We start from the raw sequence: 20,419 nt of genomic DNA, 5'->3' as shown, positions 1-20,419 counted from the left end.
GTACGTGCCCCTGTCTTGGTGACTATGCCTTCCTCCTCCTTCTCTTAGTCAGTTGTGCTGTCCCTACCCATCCCTCCAACAGCGTGCATATGCTGTTCCTCTTCACCACTCGTTTCTCTTGATGCTGCTACAGAAAATCTTATCGCCTTCTTTTCCTTCCACATAATATCTTGACAGCTCATCTGAAAGTCCCTTGTCTATATGTAATTGATGTGAACCTTGAAACCGTGCTTGCATATGTAATTGTTTGTTGTATGGACCCTCGCCACCCTATTGACTGCCTTATTGACTGCCCTATTGACTATTACCCTATCGACTTCCCCGTTGAATGAAGCCATATTCACTGTAGTCGGCAGTATTCACCTGTATCTAGTCGATATCAATAAGATCAATAGCTCCTAGTTATCCTCCTAATTGGTCAACGGTTCATCAGGTTCAGCATCCTAAAGATTCGCATACTAGTTGATTACCAACTGGCATCGTGGGATCGCAGGAAGCGGACCAACCGAGAAGCACACATACGCGCGCTGGTGTTGCGGTAGGGTAGGTACTGTGGTACTTAGCCAGGTACTACCTATGTACATCAGTACCTGAGGCAGGAAAAGTTGAAGTTGACCTCATCCTAAAGCAAGTGGGGTCCGCCTCAGCGACGATGAACCTCTCCAAGCGCCCGAGTTCACCACTCTGCCTCTTTTCGTAACGTGCCTCAGCAGGAAAGAAAAGGAGGGCTTCAAACACCACCTTGTGATTATTTCGCCTCCGGATATTTGTTCTTTTGCCGTTACCGGAGGCGTGTTTGACGAGGCTGCAGGCTCCTGGAGTTACATTCATCGATGCGACCGAATCCCGGACGCTAGAACCGCCAAGATGGTGAACATCACGGACAAGATCAAGGAGTAAGCGTCTTCCCGCTTCGCCCAGTGGTCTCGTCTGGCACATGCTCACCACCGCTTAGGATCGAGGATGAGATGAAGAGGACCCAGAGTAAGAGCTCAGAGCGGATGTCCACGGTCATGATTCTGACTTGTCGGCCGGTGTGTAGAGAACAAGGCAACTGGTTAGACACCGCCACCCCCTGGTCCCGCCGCGAGAAGAAGAGGCTGACCCGGCGCCAGAGTATCACCTTGGCCTTCTAAAGGGGTATGCGCTGCGCCCCGAGCCATGCTCTAGAGTGCTAGTCTAACGGAACCGCGTCCAGAAAACTCGCGCGCCTACGAGCACAGCTCCTCGAACCCGGCCCCGGTTCGGGCTCAGGAGGCGGTGCCGGCTTCGATGTGAGCAAGAGTGGTGATGCGCGCATAGCACTCGTAGGATTCCCATCCGTGGGCAAGTCGACATTTCTATCCAAGGTGACCAAGACACGATCCGAGGTCGCCTCGTATGCCTTCACCACCCTGACCGCCATCCCTGGCGTGCTCGAGTACGGCGGCGCCGAGATCCAGCTGCTGGATTTGCCGGGTATCATCGAGGGTGCCGCCGAAGGCAAGGGCCGAGGACGCCAGGTCATCTCGGCCGCCAAGACGAGCGATCTCATCCTCATGGTCCTCGACGCGACCAAGAGGGCGGAGCAGAGGGCCCTGCTGGAAGCCGAGCTCGAGGCCGTGGGCATCCGGTTAAATAGGGAACCACCGTGAGCCGGATTACCCCCCCCCGATACACGCGATGAGGAGACTAACTCGCGGACGAACCTTGCAGCAACATCTACCTCAAGGCTAAGAAGGCGGGCGGGATGAAGATCACGTTCCAGTCGCCGCCCAAGAACATGGACGAGAAGATGGTGTTCAACATCCTGCGAGACTACAAGATGCTCAACTGCGAGGTGCTGGTGCGCGACGACGAGGCGACGGTGGACGACCTGATCGACGTGATCATGCGGGACCACCGCAAGTACATCAAGTGCCTGTACGTGTACAACAAGATCGACAGCGTGTCGCTCGACTTCCTCGACAAGCTGGCGCGCGAGCCGCACACGGTGGTCATGAGCTGCGAGCTCGACCTCGGCATCCAGGACGTCGTCGACCGCTGCTGGAAGGAGCTCCAGCTCATCCGCATCTACACCAAGCGCAAGGGCATCGACCCCGACTTCAGCGAGGCCCTCATCGTGCGCAACAACGCGACCATCGAGGACGTCTGCGACCGCATCCACCGCAGCCTCAAGGACACGTACAAGTACGCTCTGGTGTGGGGTGCGAGCGCCCGGCACGTCCCGCAGAGGGTCGGCCTCGGACACGTAGTGGCGGACGAGGACGTCGTGTACATAGTTAGCGGGTACAAGGCTTAGTCAGGGGTAGTGGGGAAAATAACAAAACACGGTATTCTCAGAAGCGTACGCGACCTTGCTTGCGGAGATACCAGAACTCGGGCACTTGGGTGTATATATTCCAATCACGCGGACGCGACAGACAGGTAGGCCTTAGGAAAATCATTCATTAATTCTGCGTTTTGCCGCCCGCCTCCCGCATCTTACAGCAAGGCGCACCGTATTGACGCACCATCTTGTGTCGTATCATGTGCTGTCGTCATCCATCGCGTTAACATAAAAACATTAGGGGATCTATTTCCCTGGACGGCCAGCCAAGCCGACCCGACAAGTCAGGACCACACAGCCAGCCTTTCCTCTCCTTCCTTCCTTCTCGGGTCCGTCCCTCTCCCCACCGTTCCGAGTACTCCTGGTATCTAGACCCTAAGCCGTGTCGGCGAGCGAAAAGCCAAGCCAAGCCGTTGTCCCGTCCCGTCCTATCCAGCCACTTAACGCCCCCCCCCCCCCCCCTCTCTTTCTCTCTCCCTCACGGATTCCCGTTCACGCGCCCGTCCACGACTCCGTGATGTGCTCCGAAGCAGCGACATGGATCACCGACGACGGCGTGTAAAGACAAAGGGCGGAGAAGAGCAGGGAGAAGAGAGAGGGGATAAAAAAAAAGAACGTGAAGTAAAATACACATAGACCAGAGAGCGGAGGAGAGAGAAAAAAGGATAAGAGAGAAGGGGGACACGAGCCCTCAGCCTCACTCCCCTCTCCTTTCCTCTCTCGGCGCCAGCTCCAGAGGTAATACACGAGAGAAGGAAAAGAGCGCAGGGAAAAAAGAAAGAAAGAATTCGCAACGCCGGAGGCCAGCAACGCAGACGAGCGCCGGGGCCGTCACGGCGCAGGCAGAGGCGGACGGATGCGGCGGAACGGGCCGACCAATCAGGCGGCGGCGGCGCCGTCGGCGGACAGGTTGGAGCGCGGGGCTTTGCCGGCGAGAGCCTTGGCGGAGGACTGGGCGAAGAGAGACTTGGGCTTGATGCTGCGGCCGGGGGGAGAGGGGGGCGGGACAGACGTGGTCAGCGCGGGTGCTTTCGCTCTGTGGTCCAGGGAGGGGGCCAGAACTTACCGGTTCATCTGGCGGCCCTTGAGGGCGCTCAGCTTGGCGGTGCAAGGACTCATGATGTTGTCCGAGGGCGAGATGTACTGCTGCTTGTTTCTACCGTCGGCGGCGTCCCCCAGGTTAGCTGACGGCTGCGCGTTCGGGGGGTGGTGGAACAAGCCGAGGGGGGCCGTGGCCTCGTGGGTAGTGACGGCGCTCTTGGTGGCAGCGGTGGTGCTGGAACCGGCGGCGGCAGCGGCGGCAACAATGGTGGTGGTGGTGATGGTGCTAGTAGCGTTGGAGGATCCGTACTTCTCTTCCTCCATCTTGGACTGCAGCCGCTGGCGCTGCTGCTCCAGGGTCTTGGCGCCGGAGGTCTTGCTCTGGGCTTTGGCGGCCGGGTCCTGGGTCTGCAGGGCCGCGTTGACGTCCTTGTTCGCTAAGACGGAACCCATCGTGATCTCGGTCCGGTGGTAGCTGGCGATAGCTGTCTGGAGCCGCGCGGGGTGTATGCTTGTGATGTAGAGACGGCTGGGCTGGGGTAGATGCGTAGCCGGAAGACAGGTAGTTAGGATCAGGCAAGCCAACGGAGTCCAGTCTGGATAGATGGACGATGCGGAGGTCAAGGGACTGAGCGAGGACGATAGTTGTTGGGTGTAGGTTGTCTTTTCACAAATGGATGCCACAACGTGTTGATTTATGGAGGAGAAGAATGTGCTGCTGTGCATGCCGGTGGGGGAGGGGAAGGGGCTGCCGGAGGTATGTATATGCACCTGTCGGTTCCCATTTTCATCTGCTAGGATCTGGGGTCAAAGCTTTGGGAAGTAAATACATGTGTAGAGCTCCTCCGTCGACCGAGCGACAGCTCCCAGGACAGGGGCAGCCTTGTGCATGTGGGGTCTGAGTACAAAGGTACACATCCACCTAATGATCCCAGGTATAGGTGTAGGCAGGTACCTTTGTAGAGGTGGTAGTGTGCTACGCTGCCTTAGGTAATACGCACCCATAAAAGGTACCTACCGGGGTGGGTACACGGTACTTCCGCACCGTTCCAAACATCTTCCGACCAAACAGGAACAAAGAATAAAAACAACGTCGATAAACACCCGCCAACATCTCCTCCATTGGCCACACCCTCCCGGGTCGTCCTCGCAACCGCGAAACATTCCCCCGGCCCCTATAACAAGCCATTTAATCCCCGGTTCTGACTCACATGTGTTAGCTTGCCCTTGTGTCGTATCCGCTTTGCTGCGAGTCACCAAGGAGAAACCGGCCAACGACAACGAGAGCAACAACATCAACAGATATTCGCCTATCGCCGCCGTCGTGGGTCGGGTCGTCACGCTGCCCTCGCTACCCCATCGCGTCTCCTCTTAATCCTCTTCACCGGGGCTGTGGCCGTGTTTGCGACCATGGCGTCATTTATGGGTGTGTGCGTGCAGCGCCTCGTGAACACCTCGACCAGATAAATCTCCCATTGCCTGGCGCTGTCTCAAGCAGAGACCTCGCATGCACCCATCGCCGAGTCGCAGCAGCACGTTACCGACCGAAGCTAATACCGGGAGTTGACCGGGGCGTTTTAGCTCCAGCACGCCTCCGTCGCAGGACCAGGCTCTTGGCCCGAGCCCTTCCACCCCTATTAGCCGCGCGTCGTCGCGGCGCGGCCGTGGAGAGGACAGAATCCGGGTAAACATTGCGTGTTGAGCGTGGCCTCCGAACCCTCTGCATCTATACGTGAACAAAATACACGCTGCGTGGTAGAAGGGGAGGACGTCAAGTGGCAAGGGGATGTTTCGAATTCGTGAGACCATGTCCGTAGATACAAACCTACGTGTTCACACAGCATACGCCTAGAGGTCCCGAGATGCATTGCCAAATGACGGCGCCCAACCCGGGGTTCGCCGACTCCTTCTGGTGAGGATGCATGAATTCCGTCAATCTTATCTTTCCGGGGGTCCTCCCCGGTATACTTCATCACGTATGGACGATATCTTAGACCCGGGCTATAGTACGGCATGTGTTTACGACGTTCGAGTCATACGTCGGCCGCACACGCCCCGGGCAACCATGACTCCTGGCCCCAACGCTCACCCGCAATTTCGGCTTCGTGGTCTGACGGGCTTGCAAGCTAGTAGAGAGATCAACAAGGTATGGACGGTTATCGAGCAGTCATCAGAATGCAAATTTCACACGAGTTGCGTCTCGGCCCGCGTTCTCACCCCAATATCCAATTTATTTCCCTCTCGTTCGAGGTAATATCGCAATTGATACCGTAAAACAATGTCGTATCCTAGCTACATGTACATGCAGGTATGTATGTGTATATGTATATATGTGGGTGATCGAAGCCTCGCTTTCACAGCCTCGGCTTGATGTTACTCCCGGGCTCGAAGAGCTTGACGTTGTGCTGGCGGAGCAGCTGCTGCGTCTTGTCCTTCTGGGCCTGGATCTTGCGCGTGACCTCCTTGCCGGCGCGGTTCTCGTTGCGGCCCATCTGCTGGAGGTGGACCTCGTCGGGCCCGTCGGCGAGGCGCAGCGTGCGGATCTGCGTCCACATGCCGGCCAGCGGCGTGTCCTGGCTGACGCCGGCGCCGCCGAAGGCCTGCACGGCCCGGTCGATGACGGCGAGCGCGGTCTGCGGCACGAGCACTTTGGCTTGCGCGATCTCCCGCAGGCTCGCCTTCGGCCCCAGGTCGTCCATCCGCACCGCCGCGTTGAGCACGATGAGCCGCGCCGCGTCGATCTCGATCCGCGACTTCGCCACCCACTCGAGGATCACGCCGTGCTCGCTCAGCTGCTTGCCGAACGTCGTCTTGCGCGGGTCGTTGATCCGCATCAGCATCCATTCGAGCGCCCGCTCCGCCGCGCCGATCGACCGCATCGCGTGGTGGATCCGCCCCGGCCCCAGCCGCCCCTGGATGATCTCGAAGCCCCGGCCTTCGCCCAGGACAAGGTTGCCCACCGGCACTCGGACGTCCTTGAACAATAGGTGGCCGTGTCCGTGCGGCGCGTCGTCGTACCCATACACGCTTAGCATACGGTGGATCGTGATGCCCTTGGCGTTCGCCGGCACCAGGACGACGGACTGCTGCTTGTAGGGGTCCTTATTGTCGGGATCCGTCTTGCCCATGACGACGTAGATCTTGCATCGAGGGTCACCGGCACCACTAGACCACCATTTCTACCTGCCGTTAGCACGGGACATTGCGACGGCGAGAAAAATGAGCGGGAGAGGGAGGAGACGGAGAGACGTACCGATCCGTTCAGGACATATTCGTCGCCATCCCTGGTGATGCGGAGCTGGATGTTTGTCGCGTCCGACGACGCGATCTCTGGCTCGGTCATGAGGAAGGCCGACCTGATCTCACCGTCCATCAAGGGCTTCAGCCATTGGGCCTTCTGGGCCTCATTGCCGTATTTGGCGAGAACTTCCATATTGCCAGTGTCCGGGGCGGCGCAGTTGGTAGCTTCGGACGCCGTCCGCGACCTGCCCAGCCACTCGGCCATCAGGCCGTATTCCAAGTTGCTGAAGCCCGGCGACTCCTTATAGTGGCCCTTAGGGAGGAACATGTTCCACAATCCCAGCTTTTTCGCTTTCGCCTTCAACTCTTCGATGATAGCGGGGTAATGGTCCCATCGTGCAGAGCCTTCGCCGATCTGGGCTTCGAGGACGGGGTCTGCTCTGGTCGGCTCGATCGTCAGCGGCGGTGTGGAGGGTTATAGGAGGGAGAGGAGGCTCACGGTATGCATTCCTCCTCGACAAACTTCGCGACGATATCCAATGTCTTCCTCGCTCTCTCGCTCACACGGGGTAGCACCTAGGAGCTTGGTCAGCTAAGTTGTTGCATTCGATGTGTCTCAGGCGCTGGCGGTTACAATATCTGGGATCCTGGCCGACATGTTGGGCGGTAAATTCAAGTGCACTCAATTGCTCCTGCCTATAACTTGGGCACTTTCGAATGAGGGAAGAGAAGCTTTGGGAGGAAATGGGAGGAGAAGGTGAAAAATACGACGAAGACGGAGACGTCTCCGAGTAAAGTAGGCAACTTGCAATGGGTCTAGTTCCGAGGCCATAGCCTGTTTGACCGAGCAGACCGAGGTAGGCAAGTCAAGCGTCTTATTCAGTGGGGGTTACATGGAGTCGTTGCATGTACCGTGCTATACTACGACGGCCAGGCATAACATGTGTAGGTACACATGCATACACGCAGGGTAGTAAAGGTACAAATAACCTGGGGAGCTCCCGGTCCGGGGCATAGCCGGATGGATCGATTGTGGGCCGAGCTGGACTTCTCTCGGCCACCTATTGGACTGGGCGGAATCCGGGGCAGCAGCTGGGGAATCGGTACATCCATAAGGCGCTACTGTGGGTACATGTACGTACCGCATCCATGCCAATATATATGCATATGTGCCTGTGTAGGTATATTTATACATGTAGGTTTCTATGTATATTTCTATATTTTCTTATCTATATGCATATATGTATCTAAAAGATATATTCCTCGCGGACTGAGGGCCTTATCGATTTTAGTATGCCAATACCCGGATCGAGCGGTGGAGCCAGGTCGTCGCGCCCCGAAAAAACAAATAATACCTACCTACCTGTTCGTTCATTTGGGGCAGTTCGAGGCCCTTCACGGTCTCGCATCCATCAACCAACCACCGCCTCCTCAATCCCCGACAACAGAAGCCCCCATCAGCACGCCATGTCCGAAGAAAGGGATCTCGTGCCGGCCCAGTCCGCAGAGGTGGCCGCGCCGGCACCTAAGAAGGTGAAAAAGATCATCCGCAAGAAACGGCCAGCCCGCCCGCAAGTCGATCCCTCCTTCATCACCTCCGAGCCGCCGCCCCAGACCGGCACCATCTTCAACATCTGGTACAACAAGTGGTCCGGCGGCGACCGCGAAGACAAATACCTATCCAAGACCCCCGCCAAGGGCCGCTGCAACGTCGCCAAGGACAGCGGCTACACCCGTGCCGACAAGGTCACCGGCTCGTACTTCTGCCTCTTCTTCGCGCGTGGCATCTGCCCCAAGGGCCAGGACTGCGAGTACCTGCACCGCCTCCCGGGCATCCACGACCTCTTCAACCCCAACGTCGACTGCTTCGGCCGCGACAAGCACTCGGACTACCGCGACGACATGGGCGGCGTCGGCAGCTTCATGCGTCAGAACCGCACCATCTACGTCGGCCGCATACACGTCACCGACGACATCGAGGAAATCGTCGCCCGCCACTTCGCCGAGTGGGGCCAGGTCGAACGCATACGCGTGCTCAACACCCGCGGCGTCGCCTTCATCACCTACACGAACGAGGCCAACGCCCAGTTCGCCAAGGAGGCCATGGCCCACCAGGCTCTCGACCACAACGAGATTCTCAACGTGCGCTGGGCCACCGCCGACCCGAACCCCATGGCCCAGGCCCGCGAGGCACGCCGCATCGAGGAGCAGGCCGCCGAGGCCATCCGCAGGGCCCTGCCCGCCGCCTTCATCGCCGAGATCGAGGGCCGCGACCCGGAGGCTAGGAAGCGCCGCAAGATCGAGGGCAGCTTCGGTCTCGAGGGCTACGAGGCCCCCGACGACATCTACTTCGCTCGCGGTGCCCAGGCCGTCAACCCCGCCGGGAGGCAGGGCTACGAGCTGGAACACGAGCAGCGGCTGATGATTGAGGGCGGCGAGGTCAATGGCGACGGTGACGGGGAGCAGCAGCAGCGACAGCAGTCACAGCCTGCGGCAGAGGAGCAAGGAGGTATATTCTCAAACAGCACGTTGGCGGCGCTTAAAAACGCGAGGGTGTCGGCGGCTCCGAAGACCAAGGCCACGGCCCCGGCCGGTCCGTTAGTGGCGTACGGCAGTGACAGTGAGGGTGACGACTAGGCGCTTAGTGTATTAGTAAAAAAAACATTCGCGGGCACCTCCAGGAGGGATACCGGCATAGAAAATTCGGGCGTGCGTAAAGATCTGTATATAGAAAGCATCGTTTGACCTCCATAGATACCATTTGCTCAGGGCGCCCAAATTGGACAAAGACTAATTTGTTTCCTCGACGATGAACCGCAACCAACTACTCTGCTCCCGCGCATGTACCAATCCCGGGCCATAATATTCTGACCCAAGCAAGCAAATCACACTGCCATCCATCCAACTTATCCCCAACCCAACCACAAATTCCTCCCGTCCTCCCCTCTCCCTACCCTCAGCTGTTAAAGATGCGCGAGTACAGCAGCTCGTGGCGGCCGACCCACAGGTCGACGGCGGGGGCGGACTGGCCGGCGCGCTCGATGGGGACGTCCCAGGCGGCGTCGACGGCGGCAGCGAGGCAGGCGCGGGTGGGCTCGGCGGCGAGGGCGCGGTGGGCGTGGTAGGGGCCGAGGAGGCCGGCGCGGACGGCGGCGGAGGCGAGGGCCTTGGCGTGGCCGAGGAGGAAGACGTAGGCGGCCTGGCGGGCGGAGAGGCCGCAGCGGGCGGCGACGGCGCCGAAGAGGGGGGCGAAGTGGGCGGCGACGGGGGGCGGGGGCGGGGGCTCACCGTCGTCGTCGCCGTCGTCGTCGGCGCCGGCGGGGGATGGCGGTAGCGGGGCGCGCAGCAGCTCGGCGTAGGGCCGCAGCGCGTCCTCGGCGCCGGCGGGCGCGGCGAGCGAGCGCTCCCACACGGCGAGCAGCGCGCGGCCCTGCGCGACCGACGCCCGCCGCGCGACCGCGCACGGCACCGCCGCGTCCAGCGCGTCGTCCAGCGCCGCCACGCTGCCGCTCGACGGGTCCCGGTGCGCCGCCAGCACGAACGGCAGCGCCGCGCCCGCGCAGCTCGCCGCCGACACCGGCAGGAAGAAGGCGAAGAGCGCGGGGCCGGCGGGCGCGCCGACCCCTCGCGCCCGCGACCGCCCCCGCGCGTGCGCCGCGTACGACTCCAGCCCCGCGCTGAACGCGAACGACCCCAGCGGCAGCGCCGAGTCCGACAGCAGGAGCAGGTAGTGGTGCGGCGCCTGCGTGGCGAGCGACGGCGGCGGGGCGGCGGGCGGCGCGCCCGCGCCCGCCCGCGACCGCGCGAGCTTCTCCCTCGCCCGCCGCAGCCGGCGCTCTAACTCGGCGACCTCGCGCGCGAGCGCCTCTTCCGAGTCGTCGCCGGCGGTCGCGGTTTTCATGGCGCGGGCGGATGCCGCACTCGAGGGTTAGATAGCAGGCCTTGCTGCGGTTATTGCTATTGGCTTGGTCGCACGTGATGAAGGCCAGGGTCGGGTTGTGTTAGAGGATGCGATTCACGCCAGTGGAGCGGACGGATTGAGAGGATTAGTAGAGGGAATGGAGCGGAGCGTTTAGCCGCGGAAGCACAGTTTCGCAGGAAAACGGTTGATTTTCTGCTCTCATACAACAAGGGTTGATCCATTTAGACCGGTTTAAACCAGTGGTCTCGTCCGCACCGATAACGCCCGGGACCGCTCGACTCCGTCGTATACCCGTCATCAAATACAGGATCCGTTGGTTTTGTTCACCAACGGACGGAAGAGGAGGAAACCTAGTACAGAAACACACCGAGCGTCTGTAAACCCATATTTGGTACAATGCAATACCGCCTAAATTCGCCTCCTGTCATGCATGCCCTTGAAAGCGAACCCGACCATACCCAACCGTTTCCTCCGTGGCCCTCCCCCCCCGCAATGAATATCACCTCGCCTCCACCTGTTAGGGTCGGACATTCTCCTTGTCGCGGAGACGGCTTCCGTTCTTTTGTCTTTCCAGCCGCTTCTGCTCCAGGCGGGCTCGAGCTGCAGCCTGGCGATCGGCCGGCAACGTGCATCGAGAAGTATTCACCGAGGTTGTGCGTTCCGGCTCAGGACCGCCGACGCGTGCGAATCGGTTCTGCACCAGATCGTAACCCGGAGTATCGCCGCCGCCCGGCGACAACGCGTGGCTGGCGACGGATTTCGGCCTAGTTCGCGGTGTTGCCTTGTCCAAAACGCCGTGCATGTCGGCCTTGTCAACGGCGAGAGACGTAGGGCGGGCCCTACTCGTTGTCTGGCCGGGCGCATCCCCGCGAGCGCCAGACGACAGGGGCTCGTGGGCGCTCAGACGATGATGGTGGCGTGGGGAAGTGTCCTTCGTTGATGCCTCGTTGAGTTTGTCCGAGAGCACGTTAGTCGCGGCTCTGCGGGAGTCGGAAGGTGGCGACGACTCCTTAGGCTTCGTGATAGGACGGGGAGGGGCAATATCAAAGTCTTCCATCACCAGTTCCCTCTCTCGCTTGACACCCTCCGTTCGCTCTTTTCTCTTCGGCGGCTTGCTGGTGTAGGCCTGGCTGGCCGATCCGTCGGGGCGCGAGGAAGTATGAGACTTCACCTTGGGAGTGCGGTCCCTCTCCTGCTCATCCTCGTCCCCGAGGAGAGATCTCCGGGTCATGTCGAGCGTGAGGTCCTCAACCGAGGCTGCCCGTCTATGGCGGCGCGAGGAATGACCCCCCTCGTATTTGGACGGTTTGCTGAGGGACTCGATCCCGGACTTGAGGTCTCGCGTGGTTCTGCTCGAAGTGCGCGAGGCTTCGAGAGTCTTGACGGCCTTTTCTAATTCGGCAATCTTGCCGTTCTTCTCCTGCAGCACCTGCATAGCTTCGGAAGTTCGGAGCTTGGCATCCCTCTTGAGGCTCTCGTAGTCCCTCTTGAGTCTTCTGATGTCAGTGTCCTTCTCTCGTAACTCGTCCTTAGTCTCGCGTAACTGCCTCTCTAACTTCTGGACCCGCGATGAGTCGACGGCTCCCGCATTGCTCTGCTCCTCGGCCAGCCGCTTTGCCCGCTGCTCTGCCGCACTTAGATCCGACTTGAGCCGTTTCACTTCTTCGCGAAGTTTATCCATGTGCTTCAGTTCGGACCTTGCTCTTCTCAGTTCTCGGTTAACTTCGAAAAGAGTCCGTTCCGTTCTGGGTGATGTGTCGATGCGGCGATCAGCCTGGTTCAAGTCGTCCTCGTACTCCCTGAGGAGCGCCTCGAGCTCCTTAACCTGATCCCGGTACTGCACAGCCAAGGCAGTCTGCTTAGCTAAATCCTTCATGATACGATCAGTATCGCTATTGTCGCTACCGCGCCTTCGCCTGTCGGTAACTTGGGTGGCTAGGACCGCAATCTTCTCCTCCATCTCAGCCACTTTGGCTTGTTCGTCCTTCAGCTTCTGGGCTAGATCAAGCGCTTCGGCGTCTTTCTGTTGAGCATACGACTTGGCCAAGGCCTTGAACTTCACCATCCGCTCGATATCTGCCATCGCCTCGTCGCGGTATCTGTTAAATTCCGCCTTCCAGTACTTCCCCGACTCCGAGTGGGGCTCATTAAGATCCACTGTTAAGTCGTGGTGGCAGATATCGTCCTCCCACTCGCCCTCGGACTCGTCATTGGTCGCCTTCGCAGAGGCCTCCTCGTCCACCTTCTCCAGCGACCTCTTAGATTTATCGGAGCGGGAGTTTTCCAACGCTTGCTGGAGAGTCGTCCTTCTCCGAGATCGCGCGCGGGAGAGGGGGCTGGCGTCTACGCTGTTGCTGGGCTTGACGTCGTGGTTGAAGGAAACACGCTTGCGGCGTGCCGTCCCAGTCCCGGGGGTCAGTAGGATGCTGGTAGGCTTGGTGGGAGACTGCATGTCATTCGACCCCGCGTCATTGTTTGCGTTTTTCGCAGGGTCGGCAGGCTTCGCCATAGCGGGGAGGGGGACAGGCTGAGCATTTCCGTGTCCGAATATGGCATTCCGGATGGCACGCGCTGCGAAGATGGGAGCTGGCGTATCGGGGGCCTCGAACTGCGTCGTATCCTCTGCGCGAATTAGCCAAGCCCCGAAGTCTGCGGGGTGAACCGAAGCTGCGGCGCTCTCGCCTTACCTCCAGCGGCATGGGACGCGTCGTTCTTCCCGGAGGCGCCTTGGAAGCCTCTCTTAAGAGCCCACCCAAGCATCGCGCTCGACGAGAATGGCGTTCGCCTATAGAAGTGCGACCATGAGCAAGTGAAAGACGGTGGAGCGGCGCGGGTCAGCGAGGTGAATTCGCGGCCTGACGATGGTTGCGATACGGCAATGGGCGTAAGACGAGATGTTGTTGGCGTGTTTACTTGTGTAGTCGAGAAGTCCGGGGCAACATCGAAAGCGCCGCAATTGAACCAATTGAACCAGTCTGGGAGCGCGTTCCCAGGGCTGAAGTAGGTACAGTTCTCAGGTACCTCCCGCAGCCTATCGCCGTAGGCAAGATACTTGCTCTCATGCCTGTTTATTGTACTCATACCCTGCCAGGCGGCACATGGGCCGGTGGCTGTACACGTACATTGTGCCGGGTACCTACCTGTAATGTACATGACCTAATATCGCATCAAATTACCTAACATGATGGCCGTTATCACATGGTGGGGTAAATGTACCTAGGTACCTGTCTCAAGGACCTCAGTATATCGGCACCTCCACAGAGACCCGACGGGTGCATTTCCTTTCCGCAGCCCAGATATCTGTTTCTTCTGGCCGTGCCGATATAGGTCATACCGACATAGGGGGTTTGGGCGGCATTGGACGAGAAGACGAGAAGAGATGTCCCGGAGAGGCCACCTCCTCCTAGGCTGCAGATATCTTCTCTCTCTTCTACCGCCCACCAGTCCAGGCCAGGTTGCTGTCGACGCAGCTAGATGCTCTATCGTTTGCCTCAAGGCATCGATAATACCCCCTACGCAAGCGGTATGTATACTCTACAGTATAAAGAGGTACTTGCTAAGCGGGTGGGTATTGCTAGGGTACCTGTAGCCTGTAGGCACCTGAGGCTAGGAGGTGCGTTAGGAGATTTGGAGGTGCCCTTCTTACTAAATAAAGGCGTATAGAGGCACCCGGTCAAGGAAGAGGCCAGGTGATGCAGGGAGCCCTGTAGGCATGATGTAGGTACCTGACAGCCTGAGGCATGTAGCGTTGGCACATGGGAGGTACAAAACACAAAGGTGCTCCCCTGGCTGTACCTAGGGTACCTAAATTACAGCTCCCTACAAGACCCTGCCGCCGCACCTCCACGCCCACTACTTTTCGACCAGATCGACAGGGAGACGAGCCTGTATGTAGCCTCAACTCATCAACTTCCCCTTGGTGGTTCTCACCACCTCCTCCTCGATAGATCTAGGAGCCACCTGTATTTGTGTATCAACTACTTTATCTCCGCTGCGACATGGCCACAGATCAGTAGACCAGCCACAGCCACGGCTGTGTGAGTCTCTTCGTTCGCCTCGCTCCACCCGAACGACCCCTGCTGAAATGTCAAGATGGCTTCGAAACCAACCGGACCTTGGAAAGGGCATAGGCAGCTCACTACCAAAGCCGATGACTCGAGTTACCCCGGGCTGACCCCCGCCAGCCCCGACATGGCGTCCAAAACGCAGTATCTCGACGCTCAGAAGGAGGAGATTATGGTTCTGCAGGCCATCTACGGCGATGACTATATCGAGCACAAGGCTGCCAACACAGCCTGGCAGAAGTCTGAGCCGTCCTTTGACATCCGTGTCAAAGCCCTCTCGGATGAAGAAGTAGCCGTCACCCTGAGCGTTGTTCTCACGGCCACATACCCCAAGTCGGCCCCCTTGCTCAGCCTAAAGGACGAGGGTGTCCTGAACGAATCGACTGTATTCAAGCTGCAGAAGTTTATTGAGAAAAAGCCCAAGGCTCTGGCCGCACAAGGCCAGTCAGAGCCTATGATCCACGAGCTAGCCCAGGGCCTCCAAGATATCCTTGAAGACGCCGCCCAAGCCAAATCCCACGGGTTGGAGTTGCCCTCGCTAGAAGAAGAGAGGGCAGCTCACGAAGCAGAGCTAGCCAAGCAAGCCCGAGAGCAGCACGAGGAGGAGGAACGCAGGAGACAAGATGCGATCAAAGAGGAAGAGAGGGTGATGCAGGATATGATACAGCAAGAAGTCGACCGGCAACGGACCAAGGTCAAGGAATCGAAGAAGAAAAACAAACCCCAACCGGCCAATACTCGCTCTCAAAACCCGCAGGTCTCGGAAACCAAGAGGATTGAGTTCGACCAAACATGCGCGGTTACCGACTCAGCTGGGGATGCCTTTGTGTTCAACGCTGTCACCGGTCGAAGCGAATTCCGCAAGGGACAGGTCGCCACGACGTACCGAGTCTGGCCACACATCCCCGGCGGACGAAACGGACCGAGTCTCGCTCTCAAAGAATTCCACCTACGGTCTGATCCCAAGGAGTCGGCCCAGTTTAAAAAGCAACTGCAGGCATTGGAAGGGCAGTTGGAGTCGGTGAAGAAGATATCACACCGCAACATCCTTGAGCTCCTGAACTTCCGCGTCGATCGAGAGCATGCCGAGGACGGGCCGGCTTCTATGGGCTGGACGGTGCGACTCCTCACCCCGCTTGCAGAGAGAGGTGCATTGGAAGAGTTACTAGATCTCGCAGGGCGACTCGAAGTGGGAAGAGTTCGCTCGTGGGTAGCTGATCTACTAAATGCTCTAGGGCATCTGCACGGATCTGGCATTGTTCACCAGGATATTCATCCTCGAAATATACTCCTCTTTAGGGAGCCGACCGGAGATGTCATAGTGAAACTTTCCGATGTCGCCTATGAAAGGGAGCTGCATAATCTCTGCCGTAGGTCGCTCAAAAGCTCGTCTGCGGACTCTGCGAGATCCACCTACTGGCTACCACCCGAGGTTGCTGGAAGCTCGCGGCCACAGCTCACCCAAAAGACCGACGTATGGGACCTTGGGGTCGTCTTCTTGCAAATGATATTCGGGCTTGATGTGTTCCAAAGATATCAGTCCCCAGCTGCCCTCATAGACTCCCTGTCCCTATCTAGGCCGCTGGAGGAATTGGTGGCCCGTTTTTTCAAGCTAGATCCCAAGAAGCGGCCTCGGGCATTCGAACTGAGCTCCAGTGAATTTCTTGCAACCGACGCACCCATCATCGTTGATGATGTCTCCGCTAGCTTCCTTACTCCCAACTCACCGGGTTCGCTATCACAGGCCCTCCTTATGCGGCCAAGACACGACTCTATTACTCGAGCCCAAATTTCGTCGCGGTATAAGGAGGATTTTGTGGAAGAGGCACGGTTGGGTAAGGGAGGCTTCGGCGAGGTTGTGAAGGCGCGAAAGAAGCTCGACGGCCAAATCTACGCCATCAAGAAAATCACCCAACGCTCCCAAGCAAGCCTGTCTGCGGTACTGAAAGAAGTTAGGCTGCTTTCTCAGCTAAGTCACCCCGCCGTCGTGAGATACTACAATACCTGGCTGGAGGAGATACCCGATTTGCCGGACACGGACGAGGATACGTCGACCGAGGATGCCAATACCGACTCGAAGCAGACTGCCTCACAAGGAATCGATATCCAATTTGCTCCTAGCGCCGGAGGGTTGGATTTCATCTCATCCAGCCACCCTAATATAGAGTTTGGGTACGACGAATCGGACGCCGAGGATAACGAGGATACAGATGAGGACGCGGACGAGGATGCGGACGAGGATGAAGATGACGAGTCGGACGTGAATTCCGTCATCGCTCGTTCCGCTGAGGATGAGGGCACAGGGCCCACGGCTCCGCTCGGCAAAGTCAAGAGCAATACAAGACAATTCGGGACTATAATGTACATCTCCATGGAATATTGCGAAAAGCGGGTGGGTATTGTATTGCATACCGAGAGCACCTCTCCCCTTTCTCTCTCTCTTTCTCTTCACGGAAATGCTAACTTTCGCATAGACATTACGAGACCTTATCCAAAGACACCTCTACAAGGAGAACGACGAGGTTTGGCGCCTTTTTCGCCAGATATTGGAAGGATTGGCTCATATTCACGGGCTTAATATCATCCACCGCGATCTCAAGCCAGAAAACATCTTCATTAGTCTTGGACCTGACGGGGTAAATAACGTCAAGATTGGTGACTTCGGGTTGGCTACTGCCGGCCAATTTGCTGCCGAAAAATTCACCGCAGCTAGCTTGGATTCAGGCGACTTAACTAGAAGCATCGGTACATCGTATTACGTTGCCCCGGAGGTCCGAAGAGCGGGAGGAGGGTCATATACCTCGAAAGTTGATGTAAGTCGTCTCGCAGCCTCTAAACTCAAGTGTTCTGCGTCTAACTTGGTTAAAGATGTACTCACTCGGAGTTATCTTCTTCGAGATGTGCTACCATCCAGTCGTGGGTATGGAGAGAGCCGACAAGCTGGGAAAGCTGGGCGACTCCTCCCTCCTTCCGGACGACTTCCAACCCGGTAATACGGCGAAATCAGACATCGTTCTCTCGCTAGTCACACACGACGCGAAGGAACGCCCCGGCAGCATTGAGCTCCTGAGGAGCGGAAAGCTCCCGATTCAGATGGAAAACGAGACGGCGCAGAGAGCGCTTGCAAGCCTCACCAATTCCGCATCGCCGTACTATCCTAAGGTCGTCTCGGCGTTGTTCTCGGCACACTCGGAGCCGACGAAGGACTACGCCTGGGACATGTCAACGCCAAACCCGACCGTCATGGAACTGCTCCACCAAAGCGTAGTCAAAGAGGAACTGATATCGGTTTTTCGCCGCCATGGTGCAGTCGAGGCCCCTCGTGGTTCCCTATATCCCCGTTCTCGACATTATTCTTCCAATCAAAATATCGTTCAGCTATTGGATCAAAATGGCACCGTTGTACAGCTGCCTTTCGACCTAACACTTGGAAATGCCAGAGTCCTCGCAAGGCACGGCACTACTACTGCCGTTCGGAGATCCTTCACGTTTGGGAATGTCTACCGCGATAGGCAGAACGGCGGACAGCCGCTCACGATTGGTGAGGTCGACTACGACATTGTCTCTGCGGATACCTTGGATCTTGCCCTCAAGGAGGCCGAAGCAATCAAGGTGCTGGATGAGATTATCGACGCCTTCCCTTCGACGTCACCCATGTGCTTTCACCTGAGCCATTCTGACCTATTGCAACTCATCTTCGACTTTTGTAACGTAGATTTGAGTGCAAGGCAACTGACCGCCGAGTCTCTCAGCAAGCTGAATATTCATAGCTGGACTTTCGCGAAGATCCGGGCGGAGCTTCGATCGCCGATGATCGGAATCTCGGCCACCTGCATCGAAGATCTTCGCCGGTTCGATTTCCGAGGTAAGTATTCGTCCTCTCATCTTTCGCAAATGTCTGCGTAGACAGCTAGCTCACTAGTAGTAGATACCCCGACGAAAGCATTCTCTAAGCTGAAGACTATCTTCGAAGGCAACCGGCTGTACGAGAGGTTACAACCAACCCTGGCGCATCTGAAGGATGTCGTAGAGTACACGAAACGCTTCGGCGTCCACGCCAAGATTTATATCTGCCCACTCAGTAGCGTGAAGGCGAACTTTTTCTCGGGCGGGATGCTGTTCCAGTGTCTATATGACAAGAAGGTCAAAGACGTCTTCGCCGCCGGCGGTCGCTACGATAGCTTGATCAAATCCCACCACCCAAAGAATGGCCAAGGGCCGCACGCGGTTGGTTTTAGCTTGGCATGGGAGAAGTTGGCGCGAATGCCCAAGGCTTCGGGAGGCAAGGCCTTCTTAAAGAAATCGGAAGAGGAAGGGCAGGGGATCCTTAATGCTAAGCGGGTAAGCCCATCAGCGGTTCTGTGCATCGCGTTGTTGTTACTTGACTAACCCCTTCCCCATAGTGCGACGTTCTCGTCGCCAGCTTCGACGCTCATACTCTTCGTACGGCGGGTATCGAAATCCTGTCGATGTTGTGGTCTCACGACATCAGCGCCGAGCTAGCTCGGGACTCTCGATCTCCTGATGAGCTAACGTCGAGAAATCGGGACGAGACGTATTCGTGGATAGCTATCCTCAAACAGGACAACATGGTGAAGATAAGAACGATGGATCGCAAGGATATCCCCGACGCGGAGATCCCGGTCGCGGAACTGCTTCCCTGGCTACGTACGGCCCTGCGAGAACGCCCCGTCCGCAACCAGGGATTGCCCAAGGCGTCCGAAGGCGCGAGCGCGAGCGCGGCGCCAGCGGTGCAGGGCGGCGGGGCGCTGGCGGGCAACGCGGGCCAGGAGGTGCGGGTGCTGGTGGCGGGGACGCGGTCGAAGAAGTTCAACCGGCGGATCGTGATCGAGCAGGCGCAGGCGAACGCGGCGGCGCACCTGCAGACGTTCCTGGGCGGGCCGATCGCCGCGGTCGAGACGTCGGACGCGGCGCTGGACCTGATCGCGGGCACGGCCCTGTCCGAGCCCGAGAGCTGGCGCCGCGCCGAGCAGTCGGTCGACAAGAGCGAGCGCCGCTACTTCCGCGAGATCCACGACATGCTGCGCGAGTGGCGGTCCGCCTGGGAGGGGAAGGACAGCGGCGGCAGCGGCAGCAATAACGGCCGCAGCCGGCACGCCTTCGTCTACAACTTCCGCACCACCAAGTGCATCTACTACGACCTGGCGGCCTGAGCCGCCCTCGGAAAGGGGGGGGCCCGGCTGGCCGGCCGGCTCGCGGCACATGCTATACGGCGAGCTATGCGCGGCCGGGGGAGTGGAGCTACACCGCGCGGGGGACGAAGCTGGAGAGATATGTCGTCGCCTCCTTAGTACGGGGAGAGACGTGTGTAAACAGAAGGGAGATGGATATTTGTGTGGTCACACGTGTTGCTATGAAGACAGGTAGGCAGGTAGACAGGTAGATACCCCAAATGAAGGCCACCCGCTCTGAATACCCGCCAGAACACGGCGGAGACCGTCCCTGTCGGTGAGAAAGAAAGCGAACGGCGCGTGCACACCGGTTCGATGTAGGAGGGGGCCCTCGCCTCTCTTATCGCGGATGTCCCCTTTCTAGATGCCGCCGTTTCCGTCTTCGAAGACCCTCGCTAGAATCCTGCCCCCTGCAATCTTCATTCCCTCAGCCGCAGGGGGGGGGGCTGTTGGACTCACGTATGCGATAAGTTGCACAGAGAACGCCTAGCAATATTCTAAGTACAAGCAGAGTCGAGGGGGGTCCTACTCCTACACGTGCGCTTGCGCGAGCATATATGTACAGGAAGACAGGCAGGCAGACGTGCATAGAGAGAGAGAGAGAGAAGTAAGATTAGGTAGAGAGTATGCGTGTATGTAAGCTTACAAAGTC

General features: G+C 58.3%; 7 protein-coding genes across 7 annotated transcripts; 3 read left to right on the top strand and 4 right to left on the bottom strand.

The window, feature by feature from the left end:
• The first annotated feature begins 722 nt into the window (after positions 1 to 722).
• On the top strand, positions 723 to 2,415 carry GGS23DRAFT_570034 (P-loop containing nucleoside triphosphate hydrolase protein). The gene is made up of 7 exons (XM_051516485.1): positions 723 to 744; positions 812 to 896; positions 956 to 984; positions 1,043 to 1,057; positions 1,116 to 1,140; positions 1,199 to 1,630; positions 1,696 to 2,415. The coding sequence occupies exons 2-7, from the start codon at positions 868 to 870 to the stop codon at positions 2,279 to 2,281; spliced, it is 1,116 nt and encodes a 371-aa protein (XP_051371609.1). The 5' UTR covers positions 723 to 744; positions 812 to 867; the 3' UTR covers positions 2,282 to 2,415.
• On the bottom strand, positions 2,407 to 3,064 carry GGS23DRAFT_74444 (uncharacterized protein). Its single transcript, XM_051521241.1, has 2 exons — positions 2,795 to 3,064; positions 2,407 to 2,641 (listed from the first exon to the last, which is right to left on the bottom strand). Exons 1-2 carry the CDS (start codon positions 2,940 to 2,942, stop codon positions 2,532 to 2,534), a joined length of 258 nt encoding a protein of 85 aa, XP_051371608.1. The 5' UTR covers positions 2,943 to 3,064; the 3' UTR covers positions 2,407 to 2,531.
• A 123-nt stretch (positions 3,065 to 3,187) lies between these two features.
• On the bottom strand, positions 3,188 to 3,802 carry GGS23DRAFT_597203 (uncharacterized protein; the record flags this gene model as incomplete). Its single annotated transcript, XM_051518587.1, has 2 exons — positions 3,188 to 3,287; positions 3,375 to 3,802. The coding sequence occupies 2 exons, from the start codon at positions 3,800 to 3,802 to the stop codon at positions 3,188 to 3,190; spliced, it is 528 nt and encodes a 175-aa protein (XP_051371607.1).
• Positions 3,803 to 5,430: 1,628 nt separating this feature from the next.
• GGS23DRAFT_74334 (acyl-CoA dehydrogenase NM domain-like protein) lies at positions 5,431 to 7,495 on the bottom strand. The gene is made up of 4 exons (XM_051521240.1): positions 7,224 to 7,495; positions 7,089 to 7,165; positions 6,603 to 7,029; positions 5,431 to 6,528 (listed from the first exon to the last, which is right to left on the bottom strand). The coding sequence occupies exons 1-4, from the start codon at positions 7,245 to 7,247 to the stop codon at positions 5,704 to 5,706; spliced, it is 1,353 nt and encodes a 450-aa protein (XP_051371606.1). The 5' UTR covers positions 7,248 to 7,495; the 3' UTR covers positions 5,431 to 5,703.
• Positions 7,496 to 7,937: 442 nt separating this feature from the next.
• Positions 7,938 to 9,789, top strand: GGS23DRAFT_570027 (uncharacterized protein). Its single transcript, XM_051516484.1, has one exon. It carries the CDS (start codon positions 8,057 to 8,059, stop codon positions 9,224 to 9,226), a length of 1,170 nt encoding a protein of 389 aa, XP_051371605.1. The 5' UTR covers positions 7,938 to 8,056; the 3' UTR covers positions 9,227 to 9,789.
• On the bottom strand, positions 9,304 to 10,716 carry GGS23DRAFT_610042 (uncharacterized protein). Its single transcript, XM_051520303.1, has one exon. It carries the CDS (start codon positions 10,488 to 10,490, stop codon positions 9,546 to 9,548), a length of 945 nt encoding a protein of 314 aa, XP_051371604.1. The 5' UTR covers positions 10,491 to 10,716; the 3' UTR covers positions 9,304 to 9,545.
• Positions 10,717 to 14,355: 3,639 nt separating this feature from the next.
• GGS23DRAFT_74253 (serine/threonine-protein kinase gcn2) lies at positions 14,356 to 20,253 on the top strand. Its single transcript, XM_051521239.1, has 5 exons — positions 14,356 to 16,967; positions 17,050 to 17,388; positions 17,444 to 18,440; positions 18,504 to 18,916; positions 18,979 to 20,253. Exons 1-5 carry the CDS (start codon positions 14,604 to 14,606, stop codon positions 19,747 to 19,749), a joined length of 4,884 nt encoding a protein of 1,627 aa, XP_051371603.1. The 5' UTR covers positions 14,356 to 14,603; the 3' UTR covers positions 19,750 to 20,253.
• Positions 20,254 to 20,419: the final 166 nt, after the last annotated feature.

This window comes from Durotheca rogersii (assembly GCF_024521655.1).
Source record: "Durotheca rogersii strain YMJ 92031201 chromosome Unknown GGS23scaffold_11, whole genome shotgun sequence".
NCBI lineage: Eukaryota > Fungi > Ascomycota > Sordariomycetes > Xylariales > Xylariaceae > Durotheca > Durotheca rogersii.
Note: the sequence above shows the minus strand (reverse complement) of the source record. Positions and strands in the feature narration are given on the sequence as shown.